This window comes from Chiloscyllium plagiosum, chromosome 2 (assembly GCF_004010195.1).
Source record: "Chiloscyllium plagiosum isolate BGI_BamShark_2017 chromosome 2, ASM401019v2, whole genome shotgun sequence".
Lineage (NCBI taxonomy): Eukaryota > Metazoa > Chordata > Chondrichthyes > Orectolobiformes > Hemiscylliidae > Chiloscyllium > Chiloscyllium plagiosum.
In genome coordinates this window covers 62,198,026-62,219,076 of record NC_057711.1, presented here as the reverse complement: position 1 = coordinate 62,219,076, position 21,051 = coordinate 62,198,026, and the positions used below count along the sequence as shown (strand labels likewise).

The 21,051-nt window shown below is 41.6% G+C and overlaps 1 protein-coding gene and 1 long non-coding RNA gene across 2 annotated transcripts in view; one reads left to right on the top strand and one right to left on the bottom strand.

The window, feature by feature from the left end:
* The window catches only part of srp19 (signal recognition particle 19), a 17,408-nt gene extending 12,156 nt beyond the window's left edge, over window positions 1-5,252 (bottom strand). The window contains exons 1-2 of the mRNA XM_043710687.1: window positions 5,116-5,252; window positions 1,652-1,727 (exon numbers count right to left, since the gene is read on the bottom strand). Of these exons, the coding sequence (XP_043566622.1) occupies window positions 1,652-1,727; window positions 5,116-5,153 (114 nt within the window). The 5' untranslated portion in view covers window positions 5,154-5,252. The remainder of the gene's footprint in view (window positions 1-1,651; window positions 1,728-5,115) is intronic.
* A 70-nt stretch (window positions 5,253-5,322) lies between these two features.
* The window catches only part of LOC122560231, a 51,281-nt gene continuing 35,552 nt past the window's right edge, over window positions 5,323-21,051 (top strand). Inside the window, exon 1 of the long non-coding RNA XR_006314704.1 lies at window positions 5,323-6,146. This is a non-coding gene — a long non-coding RNA (uncharacterized LOC122560231). The remainder of the gene's footprint in view (window positions 6,147-21,051) is intronic.

The window sequence follows — 21,051 nt, the reverse complement described above, 5'->3', positions numbered from 1 at the left end:
TGAGCTATAGGGAGAGGCTGAACAGGCTGGGGCTGTTTTCCCTGGAGTGTCGGAGGCTGAGGGGTGACTTTATAGAGGTTTACAAAATGATGAGGGGCATGGATAGGGTAATAGACAAAGTCTTTTCCCTGGGGTCGGGGAGTCCAGAACTAGAGGGCATAGGTTTGGGGTGAGAAGGGAAAGATATAAAAGAGACCTAAGGGGCAACGTTTTCACACAGAGGGTGGTACGTGTATGGAATGAGTTGCCAAAGGAAGTGGTGGAGGCTGGTATAATTGCAACATTTAAGAGGCATTTGGATTGGTATATGATTAGGAAGGGTTTGGAGGGATATGGGCCGGATGCTGGGAGGACTAGATTGAGTTGGGATATCTGGTCAGCATGGACAGGTTGAACCGAGGGGTCTGTTTCCATGCTGTACATCTCTATGACTCTAGTTGTAAAATAACTTCAGATTTTCCTTTATTTTACCTATTATTCCTTCATGCGTCCTTTTGCTCTCCTAATTTCCTTTTTACAGTGTCCCCTGGCACATTCTGTACTCCTGTACGGTTTCTGCTGTTTTGAGCCGTATCTGCCATAAATGTACCTTTTTCTTTATTCAATCCCAGTTGTAAAATAACTTCGGATTTTCCTTTATTTTACCTATTATTCCTTCATGCGTCCTTTTGCTCTCCTAATTTCCTTTTTACAGTGTCCCCGGCACATTCTGTACTCCTGTACGGTTTCTGCTGTTTTGAGCCGTATCTGCCATAAATATCCCTTTTTCTTTATTCAATCCCATCTCTCCCTTACTACCCAGGTTTCCCACGATTTGTTTCCCACTCTATCTGTATTGGAACAAGTTTGCCCTGTACCCTCCCTATTTCCTGCTCAAATGCATCTCATTGCTCTGACACAGATTTACCTAAAACTATCTGCTCTCAGTCCATTCTGGCCAAATCATACCAGACCTAATTAAAACTCAGCTTTCGCCCTGCTTAGAACTTGGATTTCATGCTCATTCCTATCCTTTTCCATAACAATCCTGAACCTAACAGAGTTATAATCACTGTCTGTAAAATGCTTCTTCAATGATACTTCAACCAGTTACCTGACTTCATAACTTAACTTTATGTGTTTGGGGGTGGGTTGGGGTAAGGACATACTGGCTAAATATGGGTTATCCTGACCCTAACAGTCCCTATAAATAGCTATTCACCCTCCAAGCCAGATCATTATCCACTCCTTTGTCTGTTCAACTGTTCTTCTCTCTTTTTGGGCTCTATCTCCACCTATCATTTAGCTCCGCCCCCCCCATCTTCTGCACAAAACCCAACTTTTTCCCAGATACCATCAATTCGGAGGAAGGGTTACTCAGCCCAAAATGTTAACTCTGACTTCTTTCCACAGATACTGCCCAGACCTGCTGGGTTTTTCCTGCAATCTCTGTATACGTTTTTGACTCCCTTGTTGTCTCCAAGTTTGGCTATTCATCCTCTCTACCGAATCCTCTCTCTGTATCCTATTTCCCTGCCAAGATAGTCTAAGAGACCGAAGGTGCAACATAGAAATAAGGGCCATTATTGTTGCGACTTCATCTTCAAAACACATTCACTAATCAGAATGCAATTTTTTTTTTAACAATTAGAAATCTTCCTTAGTTTCTCACCTTTTCGATTGGTATCCTTCTTCCTTCTGCTATAGTCTTTTTACTGTTTATGTATGCTGGATATATGCAAATGAACCTTCAAAGACAAAAAAGCTTGATTTAGATTTTGAACCCATCAAGGAAAGGTTTTCCTAACTTATTTAAAATCATCTCCACTTTAAGAAATTAACTCATCGCTTTTAATGATTATTTGCTCCTATTAACATTGATTTTAACTTTTTTTCCACATAAAGGTCTGGATTATTTTGATTAAAGCTTTTTTAAAATTCTTGTAGGATGTGGGCATTTCTGCCTGGCTGGCATTTATTCCCCATCCCTAGTTGTGAAGGAATGGTGATATGATTCCAAGTCAGGTGATGGTTCTCCCATTTATCTGCTACCTTTGTCCTTCTACATGGAAGTGGTGATGGGTTTGGAAAGTGCTAAGGCTCCTGGGCAAATTTCTGCACTACCTCTAGTAGATCATACACATGACAGCTACTGAGTGTTGGTGGTAGAGGGAGTGAATGCTCGTGGATGTGATGCCAATTAAGCAAGTTGCTTTGTACTGCCTGATGTCAACCTTCAAGTATTGTTGGAGCAACACTCATCCAGGCAATGCATCACACTGTTTACTTGTGCCTTGTGAATGGCAGATAAGCTTTACAGAGTCAGGAGGTGAATTACTCACTGCAGTTTTCATAGCCTCTGATCTGCTCTTGTATCCATTGTATTTATATGGCAAGTCTAGTTTCTGGAGCGAAGCGTGTGGTGCTGGAAAAGCACAGCCACTCAGGCAGCATCCCAGGAGCAGGAGAGTCGGCATTTTGGGCATAAGCCCTTCATCAGGAATGAGGCTTTTGGGCCAAGAAGGCTTAAGAGATAAGTGGGAAGGGAGTATGGAGGAGCTAGCTGGGAATGTGATAAGTAGGTTAAGGGTGGGCGTGATGCTGACAGGTCGGAGAGGAGTGTGGAACAGATAGGTGGGAAGGAAGATTGACAGGTAGGACCATTCAAGAGGGTGGTGCCAAATTGGAAGGTTGGGACTGGGGTAAGGTGGCGGGAGGGGAAATGGGGAGACTGGTGAAATCCACATTGATCCCGTCTGGTTGGAGGGTCCCAAGGTGGAAGATGAGGCAGTCTTCCTCCAGGTATCAGGTGGTTAGGATTTGGCGATAGAGACGGCCCAGGACCTGCATGTCCTTGGCAGAGTGGGAGGGGGGTGGGGGAGTTTGAGAGTTCAGCCACAGGTCAGTGGAGTCGGTTGGTTGGTGCAGATGTCCCAGAGATGTTCTCTAAAATGATCTGCATGTAGGTGTCCTGTCTCCCCAGTGTCGAGACCACATCGGGTGTAACAGCTACACTAGATGACATGTGTGGAAGTACAGGTGAATTTCTGTCAGATGTGGAAGGGCCCTTTGGGCACAGGTTTTACATTTCCTGCCATGGTAGGGGAAGTTGCCAGGAGGGGTGATGGGTTGGTGGGAAGCTTGGACCTGACAAGGGAGTCACAGAGGGAATGGTCTTTCTGAAATGCAGTTAGGGGTGGGGAGGAATATATACCTCTGGTGCTGGGGTCTGTTTGTAGGTGATGGAAATAGCAGAGGATGATGCAATATATCCGGAGGTTGATGGGGTGGAAGGTGAGGATGGGGAGGTGGGGGGGGGATCCTGCCCTTGCTGCAATTGGAGGGGGTGGAGTTCAAGGACAGAAGTGCATTGGAGATGGAGGATTTGGGAATAAGGTACAGCATTTTTACAGGTGGCAGGATGGGAGGAGGTGTAGTTCAGGTAGTTGTGGGAGTTGGTGGGCTTTTAATGGATGTCCATGTTGAGTCGGTCACCATTAATGGAGATGGAGAGGTCCAGGAAGGGGCGGGAGGTTCAGAGATGGTCCAGGCAAACTTGAGGTGGGGGTGGAAGGTGTTTGTGAAGTTGTGTTCAAACTCCTCGTGGGAGCACAAGGTAGCTCCAATACAGTCATCAATGTAGCAGAGGCAAAGAGGGGGGATGGTGCCGGTGTAGCTGCGGAAGATGGACTGTTCCATGTACCTGACGAAGAGGCAGGCATAGCTGGAGCCATGCAGGTGCCCCAGTCTAGTTTCTGGTTAAAAGGTGAGATGGTAACATCACTGTACTCAATAAAGATACAATCTATATTCAGTCATTGAATGATGTGTTGCACAAATGTTACTAGCAACTAGGAGAAAATGAGAACTGTAGATGATGGAGATCAGAGTCGAAAAGTGTGGTTTTTCATCAGGAATGGCTTAAGGACTTATACCCGAAACGTCGATTCTCCTGCTGCTCAGATGCTGCCTGACCTGCTGCACTTTTCCAACACAACACTTTTTGACACAAATGTTACTTGCCACTTGTCAGCTCAAGCCCGGATATTGTCCAAGTATTGCCGCATTTGAACATGGGCTGCTTCTGAGGAGTCATTAATAATGAACATTGTGCAATAATCATCAAACATCTCCATTTCTGACCTTATGACAGAAGGAAGGTCATTGATGAAATCACTGAAGACGATTGGGTGTAGGACACTATCCTAAGGAACCTCTACAGAAATGTCCTAGAGATGAGATGACCGACTACCAAAGGCCACACAACCATCTTCCTATGTGCCAGGTATGACTCCAACCAGCAGAAAGGCTGCCCCCAATACCCACTGATTCTACTTTTTTTCAGGGTTCCCTGCTGCCACGCTCCATTGAATGTGGCCTTGATATTGAGTCACCTCACTCTGGAATTCAGCTCACATTCAGCAGCATGTTTGGACCAAATGAGGTCAGGAGTATGTGACCTTGGCAGAACCCACACCGGGCATCACTGAGCAGATGGTGCTTCATAGCACTGTTAAATAACACCTTAAATTTGGTCTTTAAAAGCAAAAATAACATTTCATCATTGACGTGTTTGTTAAGACTTTTTAAAAAAGCCTTCATATGCTCCCAGCTATTGTTAGTCAATGTCTTTTTCAAAGGGAATTTCAGACAATGCTTGTAAGAGATTCCCCGTTATTGCAGTTTCACAGACATCGGCATGTGCAATAGAGATCTACCAAAGACATAAACGGAGGCCTTGTTCATATAATTCGAGAGGCTGTGACTGCGTGAAGCCACGATAATGGTTACTGGATGTCTTTATCCCCCCACAAGAAATGTCAACCAACACCAGTGTCTGTATCTCTGACTCTGGGTTCGGCATCTCCACGTTATGTCCGGCCCAACAGCCGGTAGATGAGAGGCTGGGCTGGGGTTACCCCTAAAGGGGCGAGCTGTCGGCCACCGTCACTTCGCAAAGAATCAGCGTGCGCATGGCCACTGGACCCGTCACCGGGCAACGCTCTATGACGACACAATGGACCTGGTTGCAGAGGTTCCGGAATAGAATGCTCGGACATTCCGATACAAACCATGAGGTGCCCGGATCATTCCAAACTTCACCGCATTAAAAGCAGAGGCTCCGCCAGCTCCTACCGTTCCTTATCAGCGTGAGTTTTGTCCATATACACCATATCGCCTCACACCACTTCCCGTTGAGTCAGCCGGGAGCAAACCAGAAGTCCTCCCTCTGCACTTTGCTGACTGAGTCCTAGCTCCTCAAGCCTCTCGATTTGATTGGATACTGGGGCCTTCAATTGACACAACTTCCGCTTTCCAACTGGCAATGAAAAATCTGGTCCGTCCCTGTCACATTTCCCCCGGTCACATTTCACCTTTAAGTAAGGGTTCGAGAAGTATTCATCTAAAGCAGAAAAAAAACTAACAGCTTAAAAACAAAACACAAAGAACTGCGGATGCTGGAAATCAGAAACAAAAGGATAAATTGCTTGAGAAACTCAAGTCCAGCAGCATGTGTGGAGAGAAAACAGAGTTAACGAGCAAGAAAGTTAGGCAACAGGGCTTAAAGGAGGCCATTCGGCCTCTCTTGTCTGTGCCCTCATCATATTCTGCTTGCAGTCCTGCAAGTGTTTTTAATTGCATGTATTGTTTCTGTTGATCACGTTAAATTTATGTCTCCAGGTTCTGTTTTTTGTCAACAAGCTGTCCACTTTTTGGAGACCTCTCAAGACCTAGAAAGATTTCTCCAATCTATCCCCCATAACAAGTGCTTCATCCCTGGACTCATTCTCATAAGCATTCTCTAAAACGTTTGCATCCTTCCTGAAGTTTAATGCCCAGAAAAAGATGCAATAGACTAGTTGAATCTGAGCCAGTGTTTTATACAGGTGCATTAGCATAACTTCAAAAAGTGTGGCACCAGCTACAGAGAGAAAAGTTAATGTTTCAAATATAATTTTTTAATGAACCCTCTGGCTCTTTGTAAATCACTATTAATCTGACTCTTCAGCAAGAGGAATTATTTACTCCATCAAACTGGTCATGATTTCGAAAACCTGTTGAACCTCTTGACCTCTGTTAAATTGACAGCAACACCAGCTTCTCCAGTCTCGTCACACAACTGAAGCCATCTCATCTCGCTGAGGTCTTGGAGGCTGCTGAGTAAGGTGAGGGCCCATGAGGTGAGCTACTGGCATGAATTGAGGATTGGCTGTCTGATAGAAGGCAGAGAGTTGAGATAAAAGGTTCTTTTTCGGAATGGCAGCTGGTGACAAGTGAGGTCCCGCAGGGTTCAGTGTTGGGGCAGCAGCTATTCACTTTATATATTAATGATCTGGATAAAGGGACTGGGGGCATTCTGGTGAAATTTGCTGATGATACGAAGTTAGGCAGACAGGCAGTTGGTACTGAGGAGGTGGGGAGGCTGCAGAAAGATTGAGACAGTTTAGGAGAATGGTCCAGGAAGTGGCTGATGAAATTCAACATGAGCAAGTGCGAGGTCTTGCACTTTGGAAAAAAGAATACAGGCTTTGACTATTTTTTTAAACAGTCAGAAAGTTCATAAAGCCAAAGTACAAAGCGATCTGGGAGTGCTAGTCCAGAATTCTCTAAAGGTTGATTTGCAGATTGAGTCCGTGATTAAGAAAGCGAATGTAATGTTGTCAGTAATCTCAAGAGGGTTGGACTATAAAAGCAGCGATGTGCTTCTGAGACTTTATAAAGCTCTAGTTAGGCCCCATTTAGAATACTGTGTCCAGGTTTGGGCTCTACCCCCAGGAAGGACATACTGGCACTGGAGTGTGTCCAGCGGAGATTCACACAGATGATCCCTGGAATGGTCGGCCTAACATATGATGAGAACGGAAATGAGACATTTGTTCAGCCAGAGAGTGGTGGGCCTGTGGAAGTCATTGCCATGGAGCGCAGTGGAGGCCGGGACATTGGGTGTCTTCAAGGCACGGATTGATAAATTCTTGATCTCGCAAGGAATTAAGGGCTATGGGGAGAGTGCGGGTAAGTGGAATTGAAACACCCGTCAGCCATGATTAAATAGCGGAGTGGACCCGATCAGACAAATGGCCTTGATTCCTAAAACATGGGGCAGGATTTTCTGAGGATTTGCCATCTTACATAGGTGGAAGTGAGGACTGCAGACTGCAAAACGTGTGTTGCTGGAAAAACACATCCAATCAGGCAGCATCTGACTCTCCTGCTCCTCGGATGCTGTCTGAAAGGCTGTGCTTTTCCAGCACAATCTTATATAGATTCTCAACCAGCCCTTTTTCCATGAAAGAAGGGAGCTCCGTGTTTCTGACAGGAGATTCTGATCAGATTCATTTGTAGCCTAGAACCCTTTTAACAGCAATCAGTCGTCATCTTCTGAAATTCTGAAACAGCAGCTGTCAAACCATAAGGTAAGCATGATGTTAAAGTGCTAGGAGTGTACAGTTTCAGATGGACAAGGAGAGAGGGTGCCAGATCGATAGGGTTTCAGGAGAGAATGGTGCCAGGGGTCGAATGGCAGATAAGTTGGTGGTGGGGTGCCAGGTGGGTAGAATGCCAGTGAAGTAGGGTGACAGGTGGGGAGAGGGAAGGATGCCAGGTGGATAGGATGGTAATTGAGATGGGAGTAGAGTGCAAAGTAAGTGGCGCAGTGTTTAAGGTCGGTCAGGGTGAGAGAAAGGTGATCTGACAGAGTGTGGAGAAAGTGGGTGTTGGGTCTGGGTGGATTCGGGTTCAGTGTTGTGGGATTGCCCAGTGGAAAATTCAGTCTCCCAGACAATTCCTTCGGAGTGTTATGCAATGGGGATTCCACAAGGTCTCCAACAATGTGGGCGGCACGGTGGCACAGTGGTTAGCACTGCTGCCTTACAGCGCCAGAGACCCGGGTTCAATTCCCGCCTCAGGCGACTGTCTGTGTGGAGTTTGCACGTTCTCCCCGTGTCTGCGTGGGTTTCCTCCGGGTGCTCCGGTTTCCTCCCACAGTCCAAAGATGTGCAGGTCAGGTGAATTGGCCATACTAAATTGCCCGTAGTGTTAGGTAAGGGGTAAATGTAGGGGTATGGGTGGGTTTCGCTTTGGCGGGTCGGTGTGGACTTGTTGGGCCGAAGGGCCTGTTTCCACAATGTAATCTAATCTAATCTAATCTAATCTAAACAAGTCCTAGCAGGCCAAAATAACGATGATCTGACCATCAGAAAAGCCAGGCCAATGTATCCAGAACAATACAGTATTCCACCTGAGTATATGGATGTGAGTATATTAGTGTATCTTTGAAGCCTTTTAGAAACATCTCTCACAAAGATGCAGGTTGACTTATATGATGAGCATAAAAGTGAACTATGGTTTTCGATGATAACCATATTTGTCATTTGCCATCTGAGATCTACTCAGTGTAGACCAATCTTAAACTCCCACACATCTTCACAACGCAGCCCATATTGTCTGCTTGATTTTTTACACACAGTTATAAGAAAAACATCAATTCAAAAGTCAGTGAAAAACTGAGGTTGACTACCAATGCAAGTATAGCTGAAGAGGATTGACTTATGATTTATAGATTATATGCAAAGGCATGATTTTTGGAATCACAAAAGAGTTTGTCATATATGCCAAGTTCACTTATACACCATAATCTTTGTAGTCTGTGTTAATAAAGGTGTAGCTTAACTTGCTTGTTTTTTTGGACCCTAGGCCTCTGATTAAAAAATACCAAGGATGCTTTTAATATGATTCTCAGACTGATCTGTCACTTTTGAAGATTTATCTTTACAAAGAATATAAGAATTTAAAATACTTTTACGGCATTCAGCTGCAGCAAATGTCCTTGTCTACCAGAAAGCAAGCATCTAAAATCTCAGCAGATCTCAGGTAATGATTGGGTTTGCCAATAAAAACGTGAAGATTCTTGGACAGATTAAGTTGTATTTTTGGATTTCATTCATATATTAGTGAGTAAACAAAAGATTGCTGTGTTTTGTAACATATTTCTATGAAGGTAGATTCAAGTTCATGAACCCACTCCAACACAGAATGTGAGAGTTGTAAAATTCATAAATAATTCTAATAACAGTCAATATTTATCTCTTAACTTCAAAAGCATTATATTAGCTGTAAAAGATTTTGCCATATCTGAGGTTATGCAAATCTCTCTCCTTTGTTCTATATATTGTTCCTGAGCTTCATTGCCCAAAGGTGAATGGAGTAGTCCAGATGAACATATTTTATATCTTAGGTGAATGCATCTGCAGGTCCTGATGCATCATTGTTGGTATTTTTATGCAATCACAGACCTCATTCCAATTTGATATTGTTTTATCTGTTCTTTTTGGGGGACCAAAGGAAGGACAGGCAGTGTAATGTGGTTGTTTGAGAGACCATTCTGTTCATATACAAACAGGGATTTGGTGATACAGCAGATTCCAATCTTCCAGTATCTTAAAATCGTGCTTTTCAATCCTATTTGGAAGCCCACATTTGGTATTTGGGACATATTTGCTGACTATGCTCTGTAGGAATGTGATAGTGTAACTGGCCAGTCTTGGTATTACTGGAATAAGACCCTGATTGGATTAAGTGGAGGAATCATTGTAGTCTGTGCAAGGAGCAACATGGATGGTTGTTTTTTTCAGTCTGTCTTTGCATTTATATTGACCAGGTGATGGAGAACTTCTTCTACAGTTCAATAATTTGGGAATTTACCATTTTCTCTAGGATCTTTGGATCTTTAGCATTAAGCTTAGCATCTGCTATAGTTTTATTATATATTAAAATTGTGAATGGCTACAACATTCCAAAGGCACTGAGCACAAAGGTGATCTCATGCTTGGTAAATGTTACGTGACTCATTTAGTAAGGTTCTAAGGCATTTTTATGATTCCTGTGGAATCTGACAATCTGAAACAAAATTCAACTCCCAGTTAATAGTAAGATCTCATATTTTAAAACATTTACTGTATCCAATGATTTAAAACACACTCTTTTTCTTTTGAGAGGAAACTTACAACTTCAATTGTAAAAAGAAATATTCCCCCTTCTCAATCTTTGCCCAAGCAAGAAAACACACTTCAAGGATACACTTACCATGGTCCTTTAGGTAGACATTCAGATTTCCCAGAAACAATTCAAAGAATTCTCAGCTTCCATGAGTTTATTACTTCATTTCTCTTTTCTTAGCTTGGTTACTTGCGATCTTAGAATTCTCTCCTCTGTGAGGTTTTCTTTTCCTGGAGATACATATTCGTAAACGCTTCCAGCCTCATGTTAACTCCCCACAAATTTGAGCTCTTCCAATTGTGTGGAAGCTTCTGCTGACAATCCTGCATCACACACCATAGTGAGTTTTTGGTTTCTCGTAGTTTCCTTTTTCCTGGATTCAGAGAGACTCACTACACTGTCAGTGATACTGTTTAATCGTCTTGCACGGCCTAAAACCTGATCTTTATAATGGCTTCTTCTGCATTCTGGTAATATGAATCATATGGGCTTTGCATCTAGATAGAAATGCTAACTAGCTATCACTTTATTTCTTCTTGAAACTAAACGCTTAAAGCATAACTGCTTGCAATCTAACATTCTTAACACTTTTCTGAGATTTTGGACACTCAGTCTCAAATGTTAACACAGTTTGCCGCTATTATCTCAAAGCACCTTCTTCCCAGTTAAAAAAAACTAAACCTTTGATCTCTAACAATCAAACCACTTAGGCTTACTGACAGGCAGACTTAAGAAGAGGTCTCATCACCCCCTTCATTTTACCAACTTTTGTTTAGATTCGATTCCCTACGGTATGGAAACAGGTCATTTGGCCCAACCAGTCCACACCGACCCTCCAAAGAGTAACCTACCCAGACCCATTCCCTTACTCTATATTTACCCCTGACTAATGCACCTAACACTATGAGCAATTTAGCATGGCCAATTCATCTAATCTGCACATCTTTGGATTGTGGGAGGAAACCAGAGCACCCAGAGGAAACTCACGGGGAGAATGTGCAAACTCCATACAGACAGCCACCCAAAGCAGGAATCGAACCCAGGTCCCCGGCGCTGTGAGGCAGCAGTGCTAACCACTGAGCCACCATGCCATGATTTTATCAGAGCATAACTCTACAATAGTGCAGTTTCTGTTGTGGAGTCCGGTCACAGGTTGATTTATATGCAAGCCAGAACATGGCATAAGACAATGTAACGGTCCCATTCATAAGTACAGGAAATGTTCATATGTCAGGTCTTTAAAATTACAGGCCTGCATGAGATCACCTTATTAACTGTGAACATTCGCATGTGTAAACTGGAGACCCCCTTTATTATAAACCTCGTAATTGTAACACTTTACGTGAAAGACAGTTAAAGGTGTGAGATTAATCCAGAGTTTATTTTCGAATCAAGTGGTGAACATTAGGCTGGAAGTTAGACAAGCAGATTTGTGTCAAGTGAAGAGAGAAGCATGACTGGTTGTGTTCTGTCACCATAATTATTCAATCTGTACACAAACAAATATTCAGTGAATATATATGTACTTTCAAAGGTGAAAATTAGAGGCAAGAACATAAGAAAAACTTACAGTATACTGACCACACAGTGCCACTTTCAGAATCAGAAAAGACCCTACAAAATATTGTGTATCAAATAAAAGATAGAAATTTAGAAAAGGATTGAGTATGAATACTAAAAAATGTCATTAAAATAAACCCTTTAGAAAAAACTAAAATAAAAATGAAATGGATGATTTCACACTGCAGCAATTTAGGACAAATGATCACAGAAGATGGTACGTGTGATGCCAAAGGGAGAAGGGTAGAGATAGCCAAAAGCAAATTTGTAAAGCTCAAGATGTGTCAACAACAACAAAACTCAAGCTTATACCAAAGAAAAATACCTTAAGATGTCATGTCCAGCTTCCTGCTTTCCTCAGAATCCTGAATACTACATAAAGATCTATGGAAGAAAAGAGAGACCTTTGAAATGTCGGTGCTCAGATATATGCTAAAATGTCCGCACGCAGACCATAAGACAATTAAAAACGTGCTTGAAATTGCCAAACCAAAAAGAACCCTTATGAAATGACATCCAGAAAAATGTCAACATTTCAGCCACTTCATCAGAACTAAAAAGCGACAGAGTTCTCTTCCAGGAGGCAAAGTGAAGAACAACAGAAAGAGGAGTCAACCTCGAGATGGTGAGGTAACTGACATGAAAGTGGGTTACATGTAATCGATAGCAGATGCGTGAGGATTAGAGAAGGCAGATGACCATGACATACTTTGTCTGCAGACCTCATAGTAATAGTAACCAGCTACAAGTGGCAGCAATAGCATGTGACAGCCCACAGTACTAAGAGTAAATTACCTCTTGCGAGCATTTTCAATAGTTAGCTTGTTCCATGCTTTAGGAAATAGTGACTGACTGGTAGGGAGGTAAAGTAGCATAGTTGAAATGAAACTGACTAGCAATTAAGAGGCTGTAATTAATATTCTGGATACATGCATTCATATCTTATCAGGGCATATAGGGATTGTAAGTTAAACAAAGTAAATAAAGCAGAATAAAATGCTAGACTCGAATTATCTTGAATGACCAGATGGTTTTAAAAATCCATTTTGTTCATTAATGCCCTTTAAGAAAGAGATTTACCACCATAATGCATGACTCCAGCTCCACAGCTTTTAGTTGATTCTTAACTGCCCTCTGAAATGGCCTAGCAAGCCATTTAGTTGTATTAAACTGCTACGGTAAGAATACACTGGATATACCTGTGTCAACCTGTCCACTGGCAGTGGTAAAGGCAAACTCTTTGAAGTGCTCCTTCCTTAACAATTGGGGTCTTGTGTTAAAAAGGGAGAGCTTTCTTACAGTTGAGTGAAAACAACAGCCCTACATATTCATACTCACTGAACTGTGCCTTATACCCAATATCCTAGACTCCTCTGTCACCATCCCTGAGTATGGGTTCTGTCTCACTGACAGAACAGGATCATCAGAAGTGGCAACTCGGTGGTATACAAGATGATGTGAAAAACGGTTGTTTTTCATGCTGGAGGATTGGCAGGCATTGTTGGACCCTGTAGCACTATCAGCACTCGGACTACTGCTTTTCTGATTTAAACATCTGGCATCAATACTTGAATAAAAGTAACGTTTCAATGTTGGTTCAACACCAATGAAGGTTGCAATAGAATGCCAATAGATAGCAAACTGGGCAGACAAATGATAGATGCAATTTGATATTGAGACATGGGAGAGTACACTGTTTCATTGAAAGGATAGAGAGATAGAGAGGCAATAGATATTCAATACTATGTAGTCTAAAGAATGTGCAGGGAGAGAAGGACTTTGAGTTCATGTCCAAAGATCTTTGAAGGAGGCAAGACAAAGCATATAGGATCTTGGGCTTCATAAATATTTGTACTGAATACAAAAGTCCCCAGGGAAAATTTCATGTAACTTTTATAGGCTAGAGCAAGAAATGTTTGTCCCATTTCTGATCACCAACACTCAGGAATGATGTGAGGGTGCATGAGAGGGTGCTGATGAGTTTTACCAGAATGGTTCTAAGGAGGATGAATTTTTTAGCTGCAAGTTTAGGTTGGAGAAGATGGAGTTATTTGCCTTGGAATGAAGGAGATTCACAGGAGATTTGATTGATGTGTACACTATTCATGACAAATTTGATAGAAGTGTACACTATCATAACTCATTTGCTAGAGGTGTACACTATTCATTAAAGATTTGATTGAGGTGTACAAAGAAAACCTATTACATAACTGATTGGACAGAAACTAAGAAACACATGTTTGGAGTTTCTGGTAAAAGGAATAGGATAAATACCTTTCTTAAGAAGCAATGGATAAAGTTTGAAGTTCACTGCTTTGGACGATTTCGGAAGGAGAGATGGTGGATGTTATCACAAGTGTGATGGGCACTTGAGAGTCACAAGGGCACAGAATGCACTCTGGATGACAGGCTTCAATGTCCGTAATCAAGAATGTCTTAAAAACACCAGTAGTAAGCAAACGGGCCCATATCTTGACCTTGTCCTTAACTGTTACAGATACTGTCTGTGGTAGGATTGGTAGGAATGACCAGTGCTGGAGAAGTCCTTATTCACATTAAAGACACTTTTCATGATGACACAGAACCAAACTGAAACAAATCTAGAAGCTCCAAATTGGCAGCATGTGACACAGTTGGCCATCAACAGTAGCAGGTCAGTTAGCTCAGTAGGCTGGATGGCTGCTGTGTGATACCAACATTGTGGGTTCAATTCCTGCACTGGCTGAGGTCACCATGAAGGATTCTCCCCTAACCTGAGTCTATGTGATCAACAGGTTAAACCACCACCAGTTAACTCTCTCTATTATGAGAGGAGCCCTATGGTCTGGTAGACAATGGCAACTTTACCTTTTATCTTTAGAATTATAAAGAGAAATCATTGAGGGAAAAAAGTCTCCATGAGAAGGATGTATGGATAACTGAAGATGATATTCAATTGAAAGAAACAATGTACAATTCTAGACAGATTAATGGTAGGCCAGAAGATTTGAGCATTTTAAGAACAAGCAAAGGATAACTGAAAGAAGGGGAGTATGAAATCGAAAGGCCAACAATAATTGTTTCCACAAGAATATTAAAAGGAAGAACAAAGCTAAAATAAACATTGCTCTTTTAATGGCTGAGACTAGGGAATAAGTAATGGGAAACAAGAATATGAAAAATATTTTGTATCTGTCTTCACAGCAAAATAGATAAAAAGCACCCAAGAATAGTACAAAATCAAGAGGCTAAAGGGAGGAACTAGGCAGGATCAGTAACAATGATGAAAAAGTACCTGGAAAACTAATGAGATGAGAAGGCTATCCTGTACCTAACAGTCTGCACCCTAGGATCTTAAATGAAGTGGCTACAGATTGCAATCTATCAAAACTTCCCAGGTAATAGAAACATCCCGGTAGATTGGAAAACTACAAAAATACTGCCTCTGTTCAGAAAAGGAATAAACTTAAAGTCAGTTAGCATAACAGATCTCATTCGATTAATGCCAATATTAAAGTAGTAGTAGCAGAACATTCAGAACATCATAATATAGTCAAGCAGAGTCAAAACGGTTTTATGAATTGGAAATTTTTCAAATTAATCAGTGCCTTTAAAAATATAATAAGCAGGATAGATTAAGGGGAACCAGTAGATGTAGCACATTTAGATTTCCAACAAGCATTCAGTATGATGTTGCATAAAAGCTTCCAGATTAAATAATAGTTCACGCTGTAGAGAGTAATGTGTTAGCATGGATAGAAGATTGGGGAACTGAGAGGAGAAACCATCTGGATCAATGATTCATTTTCACATTGGCCAATCAATGTTTGAGACACTATGGGCCCCAAACTGCTGGGGTCTCAACTGTTTACAGTCTGTTTTACAGAACTTAAATGGAGGGATAGAGTATTATAGTATGAGCAAATTGGTTACAAAGATAGATAAGAGAACAGGAAAACAAAAAATGCTGGAAATACCAGCAGATCAGGCAATGTCTGTGGAGAGAGAGGAAGCTAATGAATTGAGTCTTCATCACAGCTTTAAGCACTTTTTGTTTTCAGTAGATTCCAGCATCTCCAGTATCTTGCCCCTCGGTAAGGGAACAAGTTGTGGGGAGGACTCAAGAGCTTAAATTCTTTTCTAGGAAAAGGAAACCTAGATGAGTCTGTTATTGTGTTCGAAATATTCTGGTGGAATTTTGGATACCCTTGGGATGAGCCTGTATTGACACATCTGTGCACAGGAGTTGACCATCAGCCCCTCAGTTTTACTTGGCCATTTGATAAGGTCATGACTGATCTGATTGTATCCTGAATTCCACTTTCCCGCCTGCCCACTATGTTTCACTCTTTTGTCAATCAACTATCTATCTAACTCAGTACAAAAATGCTAGATGATCATCTCTACTGCTCTCTTGGGAAAAGAATTCCATAGATCAGTGATCCTCAGAAAAATGTCTCCTTATTTCCATTCTAAATTGGAAACCCCTTTTTTTAAACTCTGTTTGCGAGTTTTAGTTTCCCACAAACCGGAACATTCTTTCAGCATCCACCCTGTCAGCCCTCTTCAGGATTTTGTATGTCACCTATCATTGTTCTAGATGCCAACAGATACAAGACCAACCCGTTTCCCCTTTCTTCATAAGGAAATCAACCCAGAAATCACTCAAATTAACCTTCTCTAAAATGTTTCAAAGATTTGGGGTTCATTTTAATTGGAAGATAAGTCAATTACAGTTATAGATGGAGTTGAGAGAGCCAATCTCAAAATTTACTCGTCCTAATATAGTCAGAGTATAAATGTGCTTTCACAACTTTTACAGAATTTATTAAGTTTATCATAAATTCTAAAGAAATAATGTTAAATATAGCAGTAGTTTTTCAGTTGATCCACTTTGGATTACCAGATTGCAAGACTTTCTTGTTCTGTTCTCTTGACTAAAGCTCTCCTTCTGTCTTCAGTTCTCTTTCCTGTGCCACGAAGACTACCAAGTAATAACCCTTGCTTCGGTAAAAACAATGACTGCAGATGCTGGAAACCAGATTCTGGATTAGAGTGGTGCTGGAAAAGCACAGCAGTTCAGGCAGCATCCGAGGAGCAGGAAAATCGACGTTTCGGGCAAAAGCCCTTCACAGCCCTTTCCTGATGAAGGGCTTTTGCCCGAAACGTCGATTTCCCTGCTCCTCGGATGCTGCCTGAACTGCTGTGCTTTTCCAGCACCACTCTAATCCAATAAGCCTTGCTTGCCCATACTCCCTGTGTGTGATCAGAGACATCCTGAAATGGCTTGTCAACACATCGATAGCATATCAACAATTCAAAGTCAACCTTGGATTGGCTAGATTGTGTCTGCCCAATTTGTGATTGGTTTCTTTAAAAATTATGGTTATCATAGTGACATCACTTTCGAACTGCCTCCTGGTTGACTTTGACTTGACAATCACTTTTGTAATGTCACCCCCTTTGGAACAGTTTGTCCCTTTTAGCTTACCATTTCCAGAGTTCTTTGTCAAGGTGGCACCAATGACATGATTTATGTATTTGCTTAAAGTATGTAGCATCACCTCCTAATGATTAACTACCACCCCGAATGTCAAATTGACACATCTTAAAAGCTTTTAAAAACTACAGGACTTAATTTCAAAGTAATAGGTGAACACACATCTACCCTCATAGGCCTATTATTTACTTTTAAGTTACAAAACTAAGCCAATTTGAAACGTAATGTCCTTCAGGAAATACATTTTACCTCAAAACATTCTCATGTATGTTACCCTGAGTTCACATGAGCCATAAAAGCAATCATAAATCAAAACCTCATAACCTTTCTTTTGACTGGGCCATACGGCTTTCTTCCTTACTGAAACACTTTTACAAATAATCACAATTAAACAAAATATTATTTACTTATTCCATTGCTTAATCAAATTAAAATGACTAATCATTTTAGGGGCAGTACGGTGGCTCAGTGGTTAGCACTGCTGTCTTACAGCACCAGGGACCCAGGTTCAATTCCTGCCTTGGGCGACTGTCTGTGTGGAGTTTGCATATTCTCCCCATGTCTGCATGGGTTTCCTCTGGGTGCTTCGGCTTCCTCCCACAGTACAAAGATGTGCAGGTCAGGTGAATAGGCCATGCTAAATTGCCCGTTGTGTTCGGTGCATTAGTCAGGTGGAAACATAGGGTAGGGAATGGGTCTGAGTGGGTTAGTCTTCAGAGGGCCGGTTGGACTTGTTTGGCCGAAGAGCCTGTTTCCATACTGTAGGGAATCTAATCTAATCATTGAAAAGTAATTTGCCTTATAAAATTCCATTTGACTTCCTAATCACTTGTTCTAGAGACATAAAGCATGGAAACAAACCCTTCAGTCTAACCAGTCCATGCTGACCACGTTCCCAAACTAAACTAGTCCCATTTGCCTGTTTCTGGCCCACATCCTTCCAAATCTTTCCTATTCATATGCTGTCCAAATGTCTTTTAGATGTTGCAACCACTTGCATCCACCACTTCCTCTGGCAGTTCGTTCCACACATGAACCACTCTCTGTGTAAAAACGTTGCCCCTCAGGTCCTTTGTAAAACTTTCTCCTCTCACCTGATAAATATGCTCCCTAATTTTGAACTCTCCCACCCTTGTGGAAAAAGAGCCTTTTTATTCCTCTTGTCTAGATTAGAGTGGTGCTGGAAAAGCACAGCAGGTCAGGCAGCATCCGAGGAGCAGGAAAATCGATGTTTTGTGCAAAAGCTCTTCATCAGGAATAAAGGCAGAGAGACTGAAGGGTGGAGAGATAAATGAGAGGGGGGTGGGGAGAAAGTAGCATAGAGTACAATAGGTGAATGGGGGTGGGGATGAAGGTGATAGGTCAGAGAGGATAGGTGGAAAGGAAGAGAGGCAGGTAGGACAGGTCACGAGGATGGTGCTGAGCTTTCCAGCACCACTCTAATCTAGACTCGGATGCAGCCTGACCTGCTGTGCTTTTCCAGCACCACTCTCATCCAGATTCTGGTTTCCAGCATCTGCAGTCCTTGTTTTTACCTTGTTATTCCTCTTGTCTACCTGCATTCTCTTTTTGAAATTCATGGACTAAGACACCTAGATTCCTCTATACTGCAGTTTTAAAGTTAATTCATGTGGATACTGAACAACTGGCCAATTAAAGTTAGTGAAGGCAGTCATGGAGACAGTTATCAGGCATCCAATGGTGGCATCATTGAAGCTGCTGGATGTCCCAAGGTAGAGAACATGTACCCTAGGCTATGCGACCATTACGCCTCAAAGAACCACCACAGGAAGGCATGAGATCCTGGAGTCATGAGGGAATGACACAATGACTGAGAACCCTTCAGAAGGATACTGCAGTCATCGCCTGACTGCACCAGGAACCAGGCCCAGTTACTACAATGGCCCATCAGCTGGGATCTTGCTGTGTTGTCTAGCATTGGTAAAGATGGCACCTATCAATTTGGTAATGTATCAGTCTGCAGCTGTCAGAGATGCTGCAGAGTTCTACAGCTGAGGAGAACACAGATGTCTCTGAACACCTGTTTTGAGTGGTCTCATTCAGCACTACATCTCGATGTGCAGATCTCTTTGAGCATAAGATCAATTGGAAGAAACAATGTAGTGTCTCTTCCTCTGTACAGCTCCTCTGCCCCTTTGTTGTTCATGTTTTGCAAGCTACTGTTAATCTCCACTGACCTTGATTTCTGAGGCTGCAGCATCCATTTCCATCTCCATCCTTCCTGGTGCTTAGGTGGAGACTGTGCAGTTATTCCCACTGTTCTGATGCCTACACAATGCCAAGTTACTGCTGACCCACTGAGCTGGCAAAATTCTTAATGCTGCTTTCATCTGTCACCTCTGGTAGGCTGCTTCAAGTTTAATTTCTAAGTATTACAAAGCAATTTTACTTACCTTTTAAAACTCTTTCTCCCTCCATGATCTCACACAGACATTGTCCTCACCTCGACAGCTGGTCTAATTCAGAGAACTGCTAAAATCTGGCCCCCTATGCACCAGGTATATTAAAACTTGCAGGACTGATGCATTTAATGAGTCCTCAAATATTAATTATGACTTGAAGCTGAGATGGATTATAGACCAAGATTTTCTCAATTAACATCACACTTTACATTCCAAACAATTTACATTTGTCTAAGGTTATTTAACAAAGGATATCAATCATAGTTGTCAAGAATCTCAGTCTGTCAAAATGATTAGAACCCACTTGATAGTTTAATTTGCCATGAGATCACAGTATGTTAAGTTGGTGTAGCAAGTAATGCATAAGGGATAATTTCCTGGGCATAATACTTGATAATGATAATTTATTGATATGTAGATAAATTAATGCTTTTGCGACTTACAAAGAATTCAACTATTAATCCACTGAAAACATTTTATCAAAAAACAAATGTTTAAAAGTTCAGTATGTGAGGACTGTTAGTACCTTTGAAAATTAAAGCCATTTTGGATTGTGTGGATTTTATCTTTAAGCAATTGTATAATAATTATCTGCCTTTTTTGTAGTTTAGTTTTGTGCAGAGTGCCTTGTCTAGAATATGCTTGAGATGAGTGTTTTTGTAAACTTATAGACAGGATCTTATGTTATAATTCACTGGGGCAGTGCACTGGATATCAAAGCCCGCTATTCTCATCTCTAAGTTAAAAATCACACAATACCAAGTTATTAGCAATTGTATGATAATTATCTGCCTTTTTTGTAGTTTAGTTTTGTGCAGAGTGCCTTGTCTAGAATATGCTTGAGATGAGTGTTTTTGTAAACTTATAGGCAGGATCTTATGTTATAATTCACTGGGGCAGTGCACTGGATATCAAAGCCCGCTATTCTCATCTCCAAGTTAAAAATCACACAATACCAAGTTATTATCCAACAGGTTTATTTGGGAGCACTTACTTTCAAGGCGCTGCCTCTTCATTAGGTGATTTTGGATCAGGGCTAGAAGACACTGAATTTATAGCAAAAGGGTTACAGTGCCACGGAGTTGTAATGATATATTAAACAAGCTTAGATTAAGTCTTGCATCATTTAGGATGGGATATGCTGGTTTAGGCTCTTTAATATGTAAATTTGAGAACTCCTTTTCAGTTACATTCACAAGGTGGCTTCAGTTAATCTAACAATAGGTGTTATTTTAGCTCAGACAATGTATTAAAGGTGTGACCTTAAAGTCTGTCCCAATGTTGAGTAGTTTTATTTCTAAAGTGGGACTTACAGAATATTACATGGATTTTGCAGTTTTTGAACAAAATAAAATGTAATTTTGCAAATACAGATCCACCCTACTTTCAGGGTTACATTGTACTTTGCTCAAAAACTGCATGCATGCATGTAGAACTCTGAGCTCAAAAACTGCATGAATTTATGTAAAACTCCGTTATCTCACTTTTTAGATTAGAATCAATCTAAACATCATGGCATAGACAGAGAACACAGGGGAGAAAGTGAGGACTGCAGATGCTGGAGATCAGAGCTGAAAATGTGTTGCTGGAAAAGCGCAGCAGGTCAGGCAGCAT